At 33.0% G+C, this 20,105-nt stretch overlaps 3 protein-coding genes across 3 annotated transcripts; 1 reads left to right on the top strand and 2 right to left on the bottom strand.

Moving 5' to 3' along the window:
* Nucleotides 1-1,005: 1,005 nt before the first annotated feature.
* Nucleotides 1,006-2,679, bottom strand: LOTGIDRAFT_160146 (hypothetical protein; the record flags this gene model as incomplete). Its single annotated transcript, XM_009055026.1, has 3 exons — nt 1,006-1,625; nt 1,964-2,078; nt 2,227-2,679. 3 exons carry the CDS (start codon nt 2,677-2,679, stop codon nt 1,006-1,008), a joined length of 1,188 nt encoding a protein of 395 aa, XP_009053274.1.
* Nucleotides 2,680-3,895: 1,216 nt separating this feature from the next.
* On the top strand, nt 3,896-7,645 carry LOTGIDRAFT_188299 (hypothetical protein). The gene is made up of 4 exons (XM_009055025.1): nt 3,896-4,076; nt 4,696-4,902; nt 6,056-7,157; nt 7,371-7,645. The coding sequence occupies exons 2-3, from the start codon at nt 4,813-4,815 to the stop codon at nt 6,152-6,154; spliced, it is 189 nt and encodes a 62-aa protein (XP_009053273.1). The 5' UTR covers nt 3,896-4,076; nt 4,696-4,812; the 3' UTR covers nt 6,155-7,157; nt 7,371-7,645.
* LOTGIDRAFT_116077 (hypothetical protein) lies at nt 7,582-18,195 on the bottom strand (the record flags this gene model as incomplete). The annotated part of the gene is made up of 16 exons (XM_009055024.1): nt 7,582-7,825; nt 8,080-8,249; nt 8,455-8,612; nt 9,691-9,895; nt 10,310-10,397; nt 10,912-11,015; nt 11,993-12,157; nt 12,305-12,402; nt 13,428-13,512; nt 14,491-14,663; nt 15,272-15,434; nt 15,632-15,724; nt 16,259-16,442; nt 16,991-17,251; nt 17,554-17,611; nt 18,102-18,195. 16 exons carry the CDS (start codon nt 18,193-18,195, stop codon nt 7,582-7,584), a joined length of 2,343 nt encoding a protein of 780 aa, XP_009053272.1.
* Nucleotides 18,196-20,105: the final 1,910 nt, after the last annotated feature.

Here is a 20,105-nt window from a genome sequence, read left to right as displayed (position 1 = left end):
CAAGAACATATCGATCAAAATTGGTAGTTTAAATAGTAACGTTATTTATACGATTTACTTCAAGGGAAGGAATTCTTTCCGATTTTATTACTTTGACCACTGAGGCAACTTATGATTTTTTATTAATTCAATTTCATTCGTTATATTGAGGCGGTTAAAAATTTGAAGTTGAAAGTTGAGCACTGTAACTCGTAATAAGTCTTCGGAGTACTGTAATTCGAAGCATTGCACGGAGGTATATTATGTACCTCTCAAGACAAAAGAATACCCCACTAGCCCTCAGCTTTCTACACCACTTCACCCTGACTACCCCAACTCTAACCCACGGTTACTAGCTTCCTTACTTTAACACACTACACCCTCCCCTGTCTCTTCTCCATTACTACTCCAACTCAAAACCCCTTTGACACTTCCTCCTTACTAATAAACACCCTAAATCCACTCTCTACACCCTCTGTCTCTTCTTCCTTACTGCCCTAACTCTACACCCTACTATCTCTTCTTCATCAATGCCCCAACTACACCCACTGTCTCTTCCATCTTTTTCTTTCCCCTATCTCTTCAAAACGAACGCGATTTTTGAGAGGAAAACCTTTTAATTGCTACATAAATTGAATTTCGTTTTCATAGTTTGGTGTGACTTATTACTTTTCAATTATCTAAATTGAACTCTGAGCTAACAGTCTTCCATTGATTTTTAAGTATTGGTAAGTAAACTTGATAAAAAGATTTCTCATGCAGTATAAAGCCAAATAATTATTCATAAGAATTTATAGACCAACCCAACATTCCTATGTTGGATTTTGTTTCACAAGTAGGAACTTGCTGGTAACCCCAATGTCTTCAAGTGTTCCAGAAGGGTGAGGTATGTTTTCGTAAAAAAGAAATTCACTTTTTTAAACAAAAGAACTGCTTTTGAATCTTTTAATTCGATTAAATGTAATTGTAAAATGACTTGGTGACCATTATCGGACTTCGCCATAGTCTTATTAAGACACTATTGCTTTATGGCCAGGTAGAATATTTTCTAAGTTTGATATGAAATAAGATTAATGTATCAAAGCTACATTCTCCGTTGTACCAGAATGCACGTTTGTTTTTATTGGCGCAATTTAAATCTGAAACTCCGTCGTTATCGTTATCTTTGGTAGAGAACATTGCACCATTCAAATCTGGAAACGAGCTAAAATAACCTAAGCGCCCATTGGTATACTGTACTTGATAGTTGGTAGTTTCATTTCCTATCTGAAGATTATTTACCACCATGACGGTGTATTTTCTGCTGTTAGATTCTACCCAAGTAACTATCATGGTCTGTTCACCAAATGACCGTTCATTGGTAATAAGTTCGTAAAGACGATCCATGCCAATCCAAAATCCACCATTGAAAACGAATCCTTCTTTCATTTTACTCCAGGTTTTATCAAAATTATTCCTGTCTTTCTCTGTATTCATATAAACATACGTCTCCGCCGTGAAAGAAGTAAATTTGCACTGGACTGAAAATGGTTGTGGAGAATTGGGTGGCTGAATTGTGACCTGACGGGAATATTGAGTGGTGTAATAATCGCTGCTCACATCCCAGTTCTTTAGAGTACTCAAATAGTTAGACCAATCTGTGCATCCTACAAGGAAGAATCAAAGTACCCCGGTCACCGTAAGGTCGCACGAAAATGCGAATGTATCCAGCTCATGTGCTGCTAGTTTTGAAGAGGTTAATGGAGCTGGTAACTGAGTGGGCATAGCATGAAAACACTATCGGAATCCCGAGGCAGGGTCAGGGAATAATTCTGAACGAAAGCTTAGCCGGACACTACTGGCCAGAGACACGGGTTTCCTGGTGGCGTTAGGTATTCTGTTCTGTTCTGCTATGACGTAGCTCTTAAAAATTACAGAGTACATGAATATAGTCATAGTCTTAGAGGTTTTATGATTTAAATTTCATGTGAAAGTAAATGCTTACTTGTGAAACGTTCACGACAATCTGTTCCCATAAATCCATCATTACAAATACACAAAGACCGACCATTATCCATGTAGTAGTTTCCGTGTACGCAAGATGGGTCGTAGTTCGTAACCTGAAAAATGTTTAAAAGAAAATATCTGAAATTCGTTGACTCGTACCAGTCTCTGATTCCCATTAAGTTATTCTGCCCCGTTTGTCCCCCAGTTTCGAGAGGATAGCGCCACCACTGCTTCGTAGGCCGTTTGCTAGCTGATACTTACAGAACTGATGGTAGAATTGCTTGTGGACTGAGTGGAGGTCGACGTTGAAATATCAGTGTGCAAATTTTGTATTCCATTACTTTGTAAGGTCTGACTGGTTTCTTCCATGACTTGTTCAGTAGAACCAATGTTTGAATAACTTGTTGTGGGAGAGTCAGAAGAAACTGAGCTCAGAGTGGATACAACTGCGTTTTTCTTATATACATCTACCTCACGACCATTTGTAGACGGGCAAGTCCCTTCGTTGGCATCGTAAAAGAGACATGTTTTGGTGGCTGCTTGATAGATGACGCTATTGCATTCAGAAATTTTTGAACATTGTGTAGAGCAATGAATGCGACTCCTGGATTTAACTTTTCCAACAAACGCCGGAGCTACTGATGCAGCACTACAATCACCAACTTTGTGGAACGAATTGGTAACAATGTCCGCCCGGAGTAATCCGACACACATCATGAAAAAAATAAAAAACATCGTAAATGCTTTGCTAAAGAGATTCTATATCAGAAATTCCACAGTCTCTAAAGAAGAAATGTTTTGTTGGAAGTTATAGGGTGATATTATTTATATAAGAAATCGTTAAAATTCTCATTTGCTAGAGGTTTTGTTCAAGGGACATTTCCTATTTTATTATATTATATATATTTTTAGATTAGATAAGTTTATTGCGTTAGCATGTGCATGTACAAAACATAATGCTGTAGCATTGACAAAAAGTTACTACAAAAACATTTCTTAATCAATATTTACAAATAACTTAATGAATTAATTGATTTAGATGCAATTATCGGTTTATATTATTTTGATTAAATAAAGTTATCTTTTATAATATTCTTCCCTTGGTTTCCAAGCATAAAATAAATATTTTGATAGGTTTTTTATTATAATTTGTGATATATGGTTAAAGGAATACCCACCTGCTTTAAGCTGTATGCCCCTATTTACTTGTAGGATAACTGAGTGTCAGACTTTAGAATTGAACAATCTATGATAGCCTAGTATATCTGACACGTGAGTTGTCCCTTTAAAACAAAAATAAATTGTAATCCGATACTTCTCATGATAGTCACTTCCGGTACGCCAGAGATTTCAATTCACAGGAAGGATAAAAAAAAAACTTGTCAAGTCTTTAGTAAATTCATTAAAAATCTTATTGAAAGCAATTTTCCTAACATGGGTTTACAAAGACGTTTCTATTTGCATTCATGGTAATTTGAAACCAGCACAGTATTTTCGACACTGATGGATATTCACAAAGTATATTTACCAACAAATATATACAGAGTTATTTAAAAGCACTACTATTTGAGATCATTTTTTTCTCAACACGCGGTGTGTTACCGCCTGACTGATGTAGAATAGATAGATATTTATTGTATTGTTCGCCCTTTTTGGGCAGCATACATCATGATACAAGATAATACACAATAATAAGTGATACAATATGACACACTGACATGTACTGAGTCACGAAACATCCATGAAATTTATATTGTCATTAGACTTGCGATAGGCTCAACATAATACAACCACTAAAAAAAATCCTTCAACTATCGATCTACATGTCTGCATAAGTAAAACGAAGAATTAAAAGAATACATACCTTTAATATTCTTCCGAGTAGTGTCTAACTGATCGAGACTACTATTATGGCTTCTCACGGGGAACACCACGATCACTGTTGTTCTTCACAAAATGCATCTCCTTCCGTTTGTCAGACGTTAGATGAGTTAGATTTTGAAAGAGGCATCTGGTACTCTGCCCTTACCGGAGACATCGAAGGTGTTCGAAGTTCATTAGTGAAGGGAAACGACCCGAATGCAACTGACAGCTCAGGATACACTGCCTTGGTTTGTATCTAAATTTAGTAACTTGGAAAATCTCTTCCGGTAGTAATCTTGATTATCCAGACACTGTAATGTCCCATTTGATTAAAGGGGCATTAACATGTTATTTCATGGTTTTTTTTTTACAGCTACACAGTTTGCTCTGTTCAGTTTACGCTGTTAGCTTATCGCTATAATATGTAGTCTACTTCTAGACTTTTTACAGGCTAAAAATTGAAATGGGTTTGCAATAACTCATACTAAATATTTTTCGATTCTGCGGATTTTCAATAGGATTTATCCTTGGTTGATAACAGACACTCATACCAAGTTTCGTCAAAATCCATCAAGAATTGTGCCTTCTAGAGTGCTTACGAACTAAAAATTGAACGCGTTTTCAAGAACAAGGGCAATAACTCATACTAAATATTTTTCAATTCTTCTGATTTTCATTAGAGTTCATCCTTGTGTCATTACGATCACTTGTGCCAAGTTTTGTCTTGTAGAGTGTTCACGAGCAATTGTGGACGGATGGACGGACAATGGTGACGGCAATATACGCCCCCAATTTCATGTGGGCGTATAATAAAAGGTAAAATTCACGTATTTGCTGCTATTTATGAATGACTTTGTATGTTTTCAGCATTATGCAGGACGGAATGGTCATTATGAAATTTGTGAAATTCTCCTAAAGAAAGGAGCTTGTGTTAACTATCAGACAAAGAGTGGGAAAGCAACCCCATTGCACAGAGCTGCCTATATGGGACATGAAGGCATAGTCAAATTGTTCTTATCATACAAGGCAGATGCATTATTAAAGGATGCTGATGATAATACAGCGGTTCATAAGGTAATTTATCAAACAACAGTTCTGCTCTCGGTAGTGATGGGCAATCGGATTAACATAATAATCGATTAATCGAAATAATCGGAGAGGCATAATCGAATCTGTAATCGATTAATAATCGAAACACATGTACTTGTTTTAAGGCTTTATAAATTAATTTATAAATCATGCCTCATTTATTTTTGTGTCGAATCTAAGGCTAGTCCTCGAGAAAACTTAATCAAAGGTGTGACAAATTATCAGGATCTCATTGTTTTAATCACCTAATCTTATAATATGTCAAGTTAAATTCATTATCAGAAATTTTATATTATCAACAAAAGATAGCTTGCCAGGCAAGGTAATATACGTCCACTGGCAGCTTTGATTTTGAATAAAAATATTTAGAAGTACAGGAACAATCACCAGTATGAAATATTCAACCTTCAGTCATACATTTCTTTTGAACTCTTTAGGGCGATACTGAATAATATTGATCAATTTTTAGCTCGTGAAAACTCTAGTAGGCAAATATTCAATCTTCAGTGCGGGACTTAATAATGAAACCAAGTTTTGTCAAAATCCAGTAAAAATCATGCCTTTTAGTGTTTAAGAGCTAAATTTGAAAGCGTTTTCCAGAACAAGGGCAATTACTCATACTAAATATTTTTCAATTCTTCTGATTTTCAATAGGGTTTATCCCTGGGTGATAACGAACATTCACATCAAGTTTCATCAAAACTGTCAACAATTGTGCCTTCTAGAGTGATTACCAGCTAAAAATTGAACGCGTTTCCAATAGCAAGGGCAATAACTCATACTAATTATTTTTTGATTTTTCTGATTTTCAATAGGGTTTATCCTTGGGTGATAACAAACACTCATGCCAAGTTTCGTCAAAATCCTCAAAGAATTATCTCTTCTAGAGTGTTTACAAGCTAAAAATTGAACGCGTTTTCAAGAACAAGGGCAATAACTCATACTAAATATTTAGTAAGAATTCAAAAGAAGTATATGACTGAAAATTGAATACTGAAATACTGGTGATTGTTACTGTACTGCTAAATATTTTGATTCAAAATCAAAGCTGCCAGTGGGCGTATATTACCTTGCCTGGCAAGCTATTTTAATTTAAGTTTTTGTAACTTGTGTCCAATATCCTATAAATCAATTTCAGGCAATTCAACAAGGGCATCAAAATGTTGTAAAAATTCTCATTGAAAAATATCCAGAGTTATCAACATTGCTTGAGAGTTCAGAAGATGGAATAACATAGAACAAAGACCTATATTTGTATATGTTCTATAACTCATCAAAAACTATTGAATATTTCTACTGTGCTTCACATTAGTAGGTTTACCTCTAACGGAAGTAAAAAATGTCATGTGATTTTTAAACTAGCCAATGAACACACTATACATAGAGTTTGTTTTGTAACACGTATGAAACTCACAAATATAATTCAGTGTGCGCAACCCCTCAAGTATTAAAAATGATGATTTGATTGGCTAAATTTCACTGCCTCATAGGCAGGTATTGGATGAAGTGCATCTATTTTTAATAAAGGGGCATGGTTAAATGAGATAAAAACTGTAATCTCTTTTTGCTCAACTTTGATGTGTCTTTTTTAGTCAGGGGCAATAACTCAAAAACGGTTTATCGAAAAATAGTCAAATTGGAACTTGTCCATCAATATAAATGATGAGACCAGATATCATCCAAAAATCAGATCAAAACTGTAGTCAGAAATGTGGATGGACTGACGACAGGGGCAACAACTATATACGTCAACAATTCTATTTGTATATATAAAAAACAGTTCGTTTAAGTGTATTTTCCAGTGGTGATAGCTTAGAAAAAATACATTAAAATACAAAAATTAAAAATATAATACTTTATTTTGTTTTGATTGGTATAATACTATATTTTATAGGATTATGTATTGAAAGCAGTACTGATAGATGGTACAGATAGATTAATTTGATAATGTTCATCCAATTATACTTCACTGAAAATGACTGAAAGCTTTTTTCAGAAACAAACGTTGGGACTTTGTCATCCCTTTTAAGTCATTGCTGAGCAGCTATTTTTATTTGTTTTTTGCACTGTAGATAAAAAAAATTGTGTTACTCAGCAAGTCTTTCAATTAAAGGGATTGTTTTCTGATTTTTTTTATGTGTTTCAATAGTAATATTGGCTAGTAAAAGTTAATTAAAAACAAATTTTAAGAGATTTTATAAAAATTTTTTATGTGCATAGGGTACACAGATAGCATCAATTTGCACCATTTTAATTTTCAATCAGACGTCTGTGGTTCCTGTAATCTCACTAAAACTAAGTGTTTGATGACATCACTAATCATGAAGACCTTATGTCATAAATTCATATTTCGCCATAAGTGACATCATCAAACACTTATGTGTAATTTCAAGAATCGTAAATGTCTGATAGAAAATTTGAATGGCGCAAAATTGATGCTATGCACATCAAATTTGTAATTAAATCTTTTAAAATTTGTTTTTAATTAACTTTTACTACCCAATATTATTTCCTCCTTGGACCAGTTTAGCCTGCATGTGATTTTTCCTCAAATTTGCATGTTGCTAAGAAACAACTCCTTTAGTATCTGGATGTAATTTCAAATATTTAAGAAAACCCTGGTCCTTACAATACGAGTTAAAATAGTCTTGGAAAGCACAATCATCAACTCTTTTCATTGGATGCAGACGACGCAATCTGTCTCGCCTTTTCAAATTTAAACATGACGTTAAACATATCACCTCCAAGTCTATTGGCTAACCATTTATTTTTGATGACGGCTATTTTTAAAACATCGCAAGAAAACCGTGCTTGGAAGTTTGTATGAACAGCTCTCCCCATTCCCTCTAGTATTACTAGGTCTGTTTCTAATTTTTTCATAGTATTTACTAAGTCATAGTCTATCAACCTGAAAAATACAATACATATCATCCTACCAATCATACTTTTGTCTCAGAATTTTTTTTTATCTAAGCCAATCAGTAATAGTTTTCACAGCTCACCATCGAAATCTGAGCCTTCAAATCCATGTGTGTCTGCGTTTGAAGATACTCTGTGATATATAGAAATAGTGAGTAAAATTCCAAATTTGAGATATTTAAGAGACCTTACTAAAATTGTTTTATCATTTCATGTGTAAAGTAGTACTAAATTAAAACCAACCTTAAATCTAAGCATGGTGATCCTTGACCATTCTCCATAACCAATAATCTCTCTGATAGTAAAGCATCATTTATTTGACTACTAATAGCTGCTACTTTTTTCACTAGTATAACTAATTCACTATATGTTACATCATTTAATGTTGGTCTTGAATTGACACACAGTATAACCTAAATAAAAAATAGTATTTTAACTATTAAGATATTAATTTAGAAAATAGATTTGAAGCTCAACATGAAGTCGGTGGAGGCACCAATGGGGTTTCAGTAATGAATATAAAATATTACTGGCTAAATGATCCTGATAGAAGAGATATATTGTCTTTTTCTGCATCTCCCTATAAACCTACGTCCAGCTAAAACACAATAAACTTACTTTTGTTCCCTGTGACAGTAGTTCTCTAGCCATAGGAAATATACCTAGTATAATATCACATCCACTGTTATCACAGAATATTACAGCACATTTATGATTAGGTTTTACAGAAAATCTTTTACACCACAGATCAAAATCATCAAATAACCAGGGTCTACCTTAAATATTAATAACAAATTACACAAACAAAATAACCAGGGTCTAACTAGAATATCAATAACAACGTACACAAACAAAATAACCAGGGTCTACCTAGAATATCAATAACAAATTACACACACAAAATAACCAGGGTCTACATAGAATATCAATAACAAATTACACAATCTAATAACCAGGGTTCACCTAAAATATTAATAACAAAATAATCAGGGTCGCCCTAGAATATCAATAACAAATTACACAAACAAAATAACCAGGGTCTACCTTAAATATTAATAACAAATCACACACACAAAATAACCAGGGTCTACCTTAAATATTAATAAAAAATTACACAAACAAAATAACCAGTGTTCACCTAAAATATTAATAACAAATTACACAAACATAATAACCAGGGTCTACCTTAAATATTAATAACAATTTACACAAACAAAATAACCAGGGTCTACCTTAAATATTAATAACAAATTACACAAACAAAATAACCAGAGTTCACCTAAAATATTAATAACAAATAACACAAACATAATAACCAAGGTCTACCTTAAATATTAATAACAAATTACACAATCTAATAACCAAGGTCTACCTTAAATATTAATAACAAATTACACACACAAAATAACCAGGGTCTACCTAGAATATTAATAACAAATTACACAAACAAAATAACCAGGGTCTACCTTAAATATTAATAACAAATTACACACACAAAATAACCAGGGTCTACCTTAAATATTAATAACAAATTACACAAACAAAATAATCAGGGTCTACCTTAAATATTAATAACAAATTACACAAACAAAATAACCAGGGTCTACCTTAAATATTAATAACAAATTACATAATCTAATAACCAGGGTCTACCTTAAATTTTAATAACAAATTACACACACAAAATAACCAGGGTCTACCTTAAATATTAATAACAAATTACACAATCTAATAACCAGGGTCTACCTTAAATATTAATAACAAATTACACAAACATAACAAACAGGGTCTACCTTAATTATATTATATAAACACTTTTTTCACTGCAGGTATCAAACTCAGCAAAATACTTACTTTGAAGACGTAATCTTGCTTCTTTGAAACCAAATTCACCAGTTTCCATCAGCTTGCAGACTTCTTTAGCACCCCAATCAAACATATTACCTGCAAGTATACCCTGTACTAACTCTAACTGGCGTTGATGCCAATCAAGTTTATCTAATTCTGATAGATGACTGCTAAGTAACTTTACTGCCTGTTCATTCTCAAACTGCTTTTGCTGAAAAATACCAAAATGACAAGATTTCATTTAACTTCATTCGATTTAACTTAAGGACCATGTATTGCCATTGTTGGGGTGGATTTGGTTCTTGAATATATGTAGATAGTCTTCAGAAGTACTAGAAATGTACGGAAATTCCTTCACAAATACCTTTAACTAGGAATTTTTTTTCTATTTCTATATATGTCTTTTCTATGTATTTCAGAGTCTTAAGAAAAGACAAGTTGTCTTTTTAACTTTCAAACATGGATAATTCTGAACACACATTGGTTTGAAAGCTCCAGTTTCGACAGTGAACACTATAACTGAAAAGTTAAGCTAAAAACTTTCCATTTCGAAGACTAAGGTTTGATTGGTCAAATTGATTGCTGACTAGTCTTATATCTGAAATACTTAACACTATTAACTAACCTGAGAGTAGGGATCAGTAAAATAGAGTTCAGATAAATACTGACTGGAGGTATCTAATAGACTTCTTACTGTTAAAGAACCATAGGCACTACAATAATAAAATTGTTTCTCTAGAATTTCAGAAATCACAGACTAGTAGTATTTCAATGCTCACAGTCAAGTCTTTGCTGCTTCTAAAATCAAAACAAATTTAAAGTTGAGGAAGGGGGAACCCTGATCAGCCACAGTTCTGGGTTCAGGGCCCCACTAGACAGCACTTAAAAACTCCACTGCAATATAAAAAAACATACATGACAAGCTATTATGGACTACTTATACCTTGACTAAAAAAAGTTCCCTTTCTAGTACCATGGAAGATTATAAATGAAGTGATTTGATTGGATTTTACACTAAAAAATACAGCCAATCAGAGGCTTCTACAGAAAACCTTGAACAAAAAAGAGCCATAATGTTTATTGCCTTTCTGTCAAGGGCTGTACAATCAAATTGCTGCATTGAGCAAAACAAGAATAGTAGGTATTACAGTCAAGGTAAAATGGCTAAGTTCAAAAAAGCTTGATATTATGAAGATGGCAACAGACATAATATAAATAAGTTCATACCATGGATTTTCTTTTAACTCCTGCAGCCTATCAAGGTATTTTGATTTGAATTTCTCAGCTCTTGGTTTAACATCAGGAAGATTTGATTGACTTTTGATAGCTTGCTCTTTTGTCTGCAAAATGTATTGTGAAAGTTTTTCTTTTCTTTTAGGTGATAGAGCATAAACAATTTCAATGGCAAATATGTATTTCAAAATGTACCAATACACATGACAAATTATTTTAATGTACCATTACAGATGACAAATATATTTTAATGTAACATTACAGATGACAAATGTATTTTAATGTAACATTACAGATGATAAATGTATTTTAATGTAACATTACACATGTAAATATATTTTAATGTAACATTACAGATGACAAATGTATTTTAATGTAACATTACAGATGACAAATGTATTTTAATGTAACATTACAGATGACAAATGTATTTTAATGTAACATCACACATGACAAATATATTTTAATGTAACATCACACATGACAAATATATTTTAATGTAACATTACAGATGATAAATGTATTTTAATGTAACATTACACATGACAAATATATTTTAATGTAACATTACAGATGACAAATATATTTTAATGTAACATTACAGATGACAAATATATTTTAATGTAACATTACAGATGACAAATGTATTTTAATGTAACATTACAGATGACAAATATATTTTAATGTAACATTACACATGACAAATATATTTTAATGTAACATTACAGATGACAAATGTATTTTTAATGTAACATTACAGATGACAAATGTATTTTAATGTAACATTACACATGACAAAATAATGTTACATGTGACAAATATATTTTAATCATGTACCTTTACACATGACAAATACTTCTCACACAAGTAATACAAATTGATCATGATGCAGCTTAAATGGTTGGCATTCACAGTTTGTAATTTGCTTGTGTATTAACTAGAATGGCCAAGGTTCAATCTCAGCAGAGTTAACGATAATACTTTTGAATTTTTCAACCCATTTTTCCAATATCAATGAAGGAGGTCAGATGTGCTGACATTTGCCTAGTCATTCCTAAAAAGTCTAATTTAAAACAGAACATACCTTTTCAATACCATTAGCAAAACATTGTAACCAATACTCCCTAGCATCTGTGTCTACAGTCAAATCCACTGTGTCTGGGAAGTAGTCCTTGACATCCAGTAATAGAGGACATGGTAGTAAAGGTTTGCCCAGTCTGTCCAATTCCAGCATATCAAACTGTAAGAGATAAATCACTTCATGTCACATGTCACCGATTAGGGTGAAAGTCATTGTAGACATTATATGGTGCATGATGAATCTCCACATAAAGATCATGGATATTTTACCACAGTATATAGTGAAACTTAAATAACAGTTACTTACAGTTGAACTTCTTGGTTTACCAAAGAAACCTGAACACTTAGGACTAGCTAATCCAGAACTTCCAGCAAAGTGTTCTCCCCAAACAAAACTAGCATCATCTACAACAAAGATGAAAATTTCATATGAAAAACTGAATTTTACAAAGCAAAAATGAAGTACCAGCATATCAAGCATTGTAAAAGCATGGGATACACTTTATCCAAATAGCTTTGAAAAAGGTGGAGAATCAAAATTACCTTTTTCATACGAGAGGGGTTTGTCCAGATTCATATAACATTCAGGATTTTCAAGTGTGTGTTCATATTTACAAAACAAATATTTCATTACAGTGTGTTGATTGGCTGCTTTCAAAACCATGACATAATGAATATTTATTACCTAAATCCCAATTATGAGATTTACCTACTAAAATGAAACATGTTAGTAATATGTAATAGTTTTAAATGAGTTAGAAATGAAATGAAATGAATGGAGTTTTACGTCCTACTTTTCTGCACCATGTGGGCTAATGAAGACGGGCAACGCCATGCAGCGTGCAATGAAGGTAATTTTGCCAGGACAGCGGCATTGGCCTGCTCTTTTTCGATTTCCAACTGTCGATGGATCTTTAACGTGCACAGCCTGTAGCACACAAGGCCTCGGTTTTCCATGTTACCTGCATCACTGACACGGGAAAACCAGGTTGAAAAATAAAATGTGTTAGAGAGACAGATAAGAGTTAATATTGAAGTCTGTCAGCAAGTAAAGAAACTTTTAGTTACTATATGTTTTATGTTGCGGACAGTTGCAGGATTTTGGGGGGTTAAATATTTGTAAATAGTCTTCAGAAGTACTAGAAAGGTACGAAAATCACATATTTCCTTCAAAAATACTTCATAACTCACTATTTCTATAGATGTCTTTTCTATATATCATAGAGTATCTTAAATTGACGAGTCGTCATTTTAACATTCAAACGCAGATAATTCTGGACACATTGATCTGAAAGTTCAAATTTTGACGTGAGCTGTGAACACTATAATTGATAAGCTGAGCTTAAAAAATCCAATTTCTAAGACTAAAGTATGATTGGTCAAAAAAATGGTCTATCTGTCCCTTTAACATTGAAAGTAATTAAACATACCTTGAGTTTCATTAGCACCTTTTAGAAAAGCTCCTATTGCACCTAAATATCCCTCATGACGTAAAAATAAGGCTTGAATCTCACCCTGAAATACAAATCTAGAAAAATAGAGAGTGTTCATGCACATCTTGGGGAATTGTTCTTTGTTCAGGTCTGTTCATAGTTAATGTGAGCATGTGTTTACAAATTGATAAGATAGCCTGCCAGGCAAGGTAACATACGCCCACTACCAGCTGTCAGAAATGATAACAAAATATTTAGTGGCTTAATAATGAATTTTCAAATAATCTTACAATCATCTATAAGTCAAGGCAAAAACCTGAAAGAGTTCATAAAATTATCATCAAATTCAAACATGAACAATGTCTCATCGCTGTACATGTACACACAAGGGCACACTCTGAAACAGTTCATCCAATTATTACCAATTTCTAACTCGACCGAGATCTCATCAATATATACATGCATCTAGTTTCATCAAGATTGAATAAAAACTGTAGTCTCTATCATGTCTGCAGGCCGAATTTGACAAGTTTTTACTAAGTCAAGGGCAATAACTCCGAAACTCTTCATCCGATTGTTACCAATTAAGAACTTGACTGAGATCTCATCAAATGCATACCTAGTTTCATCTAGGTTGGATAAAACTGTCGTCTCTATCGTGCCTACAATTTGACACGTTTTTACTAAGTCAAGGGCAATAACTCCAAAACCTGTAATCCAATTATTACCAATTTTGAACTTAACTGAGATTTCATCAATATATACATGCATACAAAGCCAAATTTGACGCGTTTTTACTAAGTCAAGGGCCTGAAACCGTCCATCCGATTATTACTAATTTCAATATATACATGCATATCAAGTTTCATCAAGATCAGATAAAAACTGTAGCCTCTATCGCGCCTATACAAGAAATGTGAACAGACATGAAGTATCAATCTAAGCCTTTCCCGCAGGATTTAAGTTGACAAACCGAGTTGCACAGTGACACCAAGGCATTAAAGTATCAAGTACATGTATTGCAAAAGCAATAAAATAAAAAGATATAAAATATACTTACTTTTGACCAGAAATTAATAGCATATGTAATGGTGTGCATAGTCATGGGGTGTCCACGTATAAAATAACCACCAAAATAGATTTTTTTCAATCCATGTATTTTAGCTTGTAGATAGGCTATTTGTCCAATATCATTACTAATAGATAATAACAAACTTTTAGCTACATCTTCATCTTTATATTCTAGTTCTGTAACAAATTCATCTGTCATACCTACTGTTTTATAACATTATAGGTAAATATCAGCATCAAAATAGTAATGAATAATAAGTAATAAGACTACTAGTTGTCTTTAAGGGGGAAGTGAAAATGAAGCTCTCTGAATGCTCAAAATTTACCTCAGACCATCTGAAATCCATTTGCGCCCTTCAGGCCTTGCCTTGGGGAGACACCTCTCATATTTGGCCTTCGTCTCAAGCATTTTTGATCATACACCACTGCTGGCATGCTATACTGTTTAATAGAAACAGCATGATATAACATGCAATGATCATATTGTATGGTTGTATACCTTTCAATACTGGGCATACCAGACTAATGACTTGCATCATCCAAATGCAGATGAAATCAAAAGTTGAAGTTCTATTTGTGAAAGTAAACACGATAGCTAATTATAGTGGTAGAAATGTGCTTATTTCTAGGAAGAGCCAGACCAACAATCCGGGTTCTTAAAATCTTAAAATTATGATGTGATTCTGACAATAAGTCCCCATTCCTGTATTTCAATGCTTCATTCTTCAATAAATCTGAGTTGATAATGTAAAGAAGAATTGTTTACCTACTGTTTCTATCTCGAGGTGACCGAGCAGCCTTAGCAAAACTACTAGCAATAAGATCTCCAGGTAGTCCTATAGTAGCATATGCACCACCATAAATATCTTTTACTAACATATCAACTGAACGATGATCACCTTTCTCAGCTAGTTCTACCAACTCATCAAAACTCTAAGAGAAAAAAATTCAAAAGATGAATGTAAGCCAAATTAAAAAAGAACTGTTTAATAATTGGGTCTACCTTTGCATACAGGTTTATCAATTGCTGCAAAGAAGAGATGAAGTTAGAATCTTCATATACAACATTTTGATTCAGCTTGGCTTTAAGATGTACCAGTACAGTATTCAGATGTATGAAGTTAACTCACCTTGGCTTTAGTAAGTAAGGAACCGAGTCCCCAGAACGTACCTCCACCAGTAGATGTTCCACCAATTCTATCATATTTACTTTCAGATTCTACCTTTGATTAAATGACAAGAATACAATACACCACAATATATGCCAAGGTAATTATTTCACTGTTAAAATAGTGCTGAATACATGTAGAAATATTAAAACAGAAAGTGAAATACATGTATCATGGCCTATTGATAGTAAAAACTATATGTACTACTGGTGAATTCGACAAATGCTAAAAACCCTAAAGTTATAGAACCCTGACACTCTCTGTAATAGGACATATTCATATGGTCCCAGTGTATATCAGATTACGTAGAGAACACTATACTTGAGCGCATTTTCATGACTAAACTGGTCATTTCTACCTTTCTCATTTCAACTGGTCATCTTAATATCTGCTGTTACAACTCATTGATGATTCAGGAAGATCAATAATGTCCAGTGTCCAGTGTGATATATAAGAGTTGGATACCAAATTTGACTGCTGAAAAGTGCCTAAATTGAGCACTATCAGTTGGTAGTATTTTGATGACCATTAATTCTGTACAAAATATATAGACAGATAAAGATAAAGATATATTCTAGTAATACTGACCTTAATTAAACTGACTCCAGAACCAATATTGACCAGTAAATAAGGGAATATATCATGATTGACACCTTGAAATCTATACTCAGGGTTGCCATGACGCTGATATATAAAGGCCTCATCAGGAATATTATTTAATAAAAAATTACATCCTGTTATCAAACATTCCATTTCATCTTCTTTATCTACTCTACAATATACAACAGATAGTAACCATGACAACGAGTAGTGAAATGTTTAAATTCAAGGGCAATAACTCATAATTGTGGTTGCCTAGCTAGATACGCCCACTTCCGTAATAAATATTCAGTATATCAATCTGCGTCAAATTGTACCAAAAATCTGACTTGTCCAATATAATGTTTAATAGCCAACAAACAAAATTACAAGCCACACTTAACATAATTTCAGTGAATCCAAAGAATCCAAGAATATCTCTTTCCCCCCCTTATTTCCAGCAGAAAATTCCCACAAAACAGGGCCTAGTTGCCTAGTTTTTCTGTTCCTACACCAACCAACAACTTTCAAAATAGTTATCAGAGGCTGAAACAGTGGCAGGTGTTTCTGTCAAACCAATCGAGTACCATCCCTGTGTGTTACAAGATGTGCACTTTCAAGATTCCTTGACAATTTGAAATCAAGTAAGCTTTTGTTTAAGCTAATAAACAATTCAATTTATGGTTTCTCTGGTAAAGCAAATAATTTAATGGCTATATTCCCTTGATGATTGCAACTTACTGGACTCCTAGTTTACTAGTGATTAAATCTTTATATTTATGTGCTCCACCACCAGTTGCTTTGATACATTTTTCATTCGACAGACCACTGCGACCACCAAATTCAAACAAATTACTTTTAATAAAGTCTAGACATGATTCTATATACTTTGTTTCAAATTTGATAAAATGCAGACGTAATATACTTTCTTCTGTCTCTGATATATTATATACATGATCCGAGCACGTCTGAAAACAAAATTGAAAAATTTCATAACTTATACTATAGTCAACTGGAACATCTGTCTCTATTCCAATTTCCAAGCTATTTTGAAAGTTGTCCGCTGGTGTAGAGACAGAAAAAACCCAGTTTTATGGGCCATCAGATATCAAAATGTATCTTTATACAATCAATAAAGTAACTCATAAACTAACAAATTGAAATTTGATATCCACATTGCCAGTGTGCATCAATATAGTATTCCCTAATTCAAAAAGATTTCTATGTGTATCTTCAATCGAGCGTTCCCAAAAACTATATAGAGTATAACAAGAGCAGAGGTTACCTCTTCAGGTTCATCAAACACCATAGAAGTTCTTCTCTGTATAGTAGAACAATATGCTAGTTTGGCAAGAGATCCACCTATAAATATTTCAAGATTTTAAAATTAAAACACAGCAAAAATTTCAGAATGATGGTATCATCGCTTTAAATAATTATATTATGGGAAGTTCGAAGGTTTAACATTGAGATTTTAACTGAGATTTTAGTCATCACCAGAAGTCTGGGTTTGTCTGCTGGTAACTGAGGATTGGATTTTTCAGCTTTGTCAACTCATCAACATCTTCAAAGAATATACCAGCCACTGCCTTATTACTTGATTGTTGGTAAATGATGGCTATTTAAGTTATTTTTGTTCTGTAATTTGGACAACTGTACTGCCACTGAAATAAATTACCCAAACACTAATGATCCGAGCAAAACGAAACCCGAAATCCAAAACAACATATTGGCGACACATAGGTAGCAGCTAATGAATTTTTCACATGAGGAAGTATATCAATCATTATGAATAAGTATTTCAAAATAAAAAGTGGTATCAGGTGTCTAGCAGGGTAAGAAAGAACCTCACCAATATCAATAGCAAATTGTTTAGCATTTTTTAAATTTCTAAACAAACTTTCTGTAGGTAATTCAATACTTCTAGCATAACTTTTATCTGTCATCTTCCTTTTTTCATGGAAGTGGAATTCCAATCTGAGGACAAAATAAAAGTTCTAAACAACAATATTAGAAAATACAATGAAAATTCATCCAGATGGTATAAATATTCTGAAACAAATTTAGTGATAATGCACTTGGAAGTCAGACATTTTCAGTTTTTTCTCCAACTACAGTGAGCTTTGAATGAAATTGTTACTTGTATGAGAAACACTTCAAGTCCATAGATGTATAAGCTTAAAGAAACAGATTCGCCTTTTCAGGGGGTGATTTGGGGCTTGATTTGAGTCTTGAATATACCTATGTAAATAATCTTCAGAAATATTAGAAAATGTACAAAACCTCAAACTGGGAATTTCATTTTCTATTTCTTTATATATATTCATGTCTTCTCTATTACTATGACTGTTATAAGAAAAAGACTTTACATTTTTTTAAATTTGAACGTAGATAATTCTGGACACACATGGATTTAAAGACTAAAATTTCAACTGTGAACTGTGAACACTATTACTGATTAGCTCAGCTAAAAAAATTCCTATTTAAGAGAGTAAGGTTAAGATGGGTTGAATGGATACTGAACCTGTCTCTTTAGATATTACACTTGATTGTTTGAAAATATACACAGAAATTCCGTTCTATTTTATTTCCATTTTCATTGGCCTAAAGTCTTCAAGTCTCTGACTTCTATAATAAGCCTATTGGAGTTTACTTTCTGTTTCCATTCATATTAATTATTCATACCAACCTGATTGATAAAAATCACTTATAAAATGCAAAAGACTGTGCGTCCTGCTTACAATTTCACTAGACAAGATGGACAAGGTGGTTTCTAACTGGTTTTAACTCCAATATCTAGTTGTCAATGACTAACTAGGTTGAGAATCAATCCAAAGAGAGAAATGAAATCATTTTGCAGAAGGTTAAAAGTTTTGTTTTGTTCAATGACACCAAATGCGCCTTCAACGAAACTTTCTGAAGAAATCGCATGAAAATGTCAGATTGGACACGAAGAAAATAAAATTTAAACAGTTCAAGAGTTAAGGTGTTTTGGCTTCTTAACAAATTTGGATTGAAGAAATATTGATCATTTAGTCCTTTGTACCACATTTCCATTGAGAGTTTGTTTGGGTTTCAATATTTTATGCCGGTTTGGTTTGGGCAGATTTGCTTAACTGAAACGAGCACCTGCTTCCGGTTGGTAAAACTGCATGTATTTATTACTGCAAAGTTTCTTAATTTCAACCTCTTTTAAATTGAATAAGCACCAAACCCTTTAAAACTAGTAGAAGGCATTAAACACTTATTCCACTTATTATATCTGGGATAATCCGAATATCTAAATGTGCCTAACCTGAACTGAAATGGCAACTGAGACTAATCGACCGGCATCTTAATGTGCTACCGTAATAATTTTGTGATAAATTTTATTGTTTCAATAAACTAGGGCCTTTGTTATTTTGTTACACCTCTTTATCTTATGTTTGTATTTGACGTCATTACATTAGTGAAAATAGCCCTGAACTAATGTAATTTAAACACAATAAAGTAAATAACAGACATTAAATAAAGATTTGTATTGTATTACTATGTGAAATTGCACTTGGCAACCAACACTCAAAACAAAAATGAATGAGATAGGGTCAAATGTCGCCAATTGTCTGTGTACGAATAGAAATATTACTCAGAAATAGTAGGCTACTGACAGGCTATTTTAATGAAGTTAATAATTTTGTTATTTCAGAAAGGAACTAATGGCTTATTAAACTTTATTGACTAAATATTGAAGAATTCATTTGAAATACAGAGAGGAGAGGATTTAAAATAAGAGTTGGATATAAAATATAGGCTATAAAACGCCTATAGAAGGTTGAGAACAATTTAAACAACCGAGGGAAAACACGAAGTAGTAAAC

Source organism: Lottia gigantea, assembly GCF_000327385.1.
Source record: "Lottia gigantea unplaced genomic scaffold LOTGIsca_23, whole genome shotgun sequence".
NCBI classification, from domain to species: domain Eukaryota; kingdom Metazoa; phylum Mollusca; class Gastropoda; family Lottiidae; genus Lottia; species Lottia gigantea.
The sequence above is the reverse complement of the archived record's forward strand: the minus strand, read 5'-3'. Positions and strand labels throughout refer to the sequence as shown.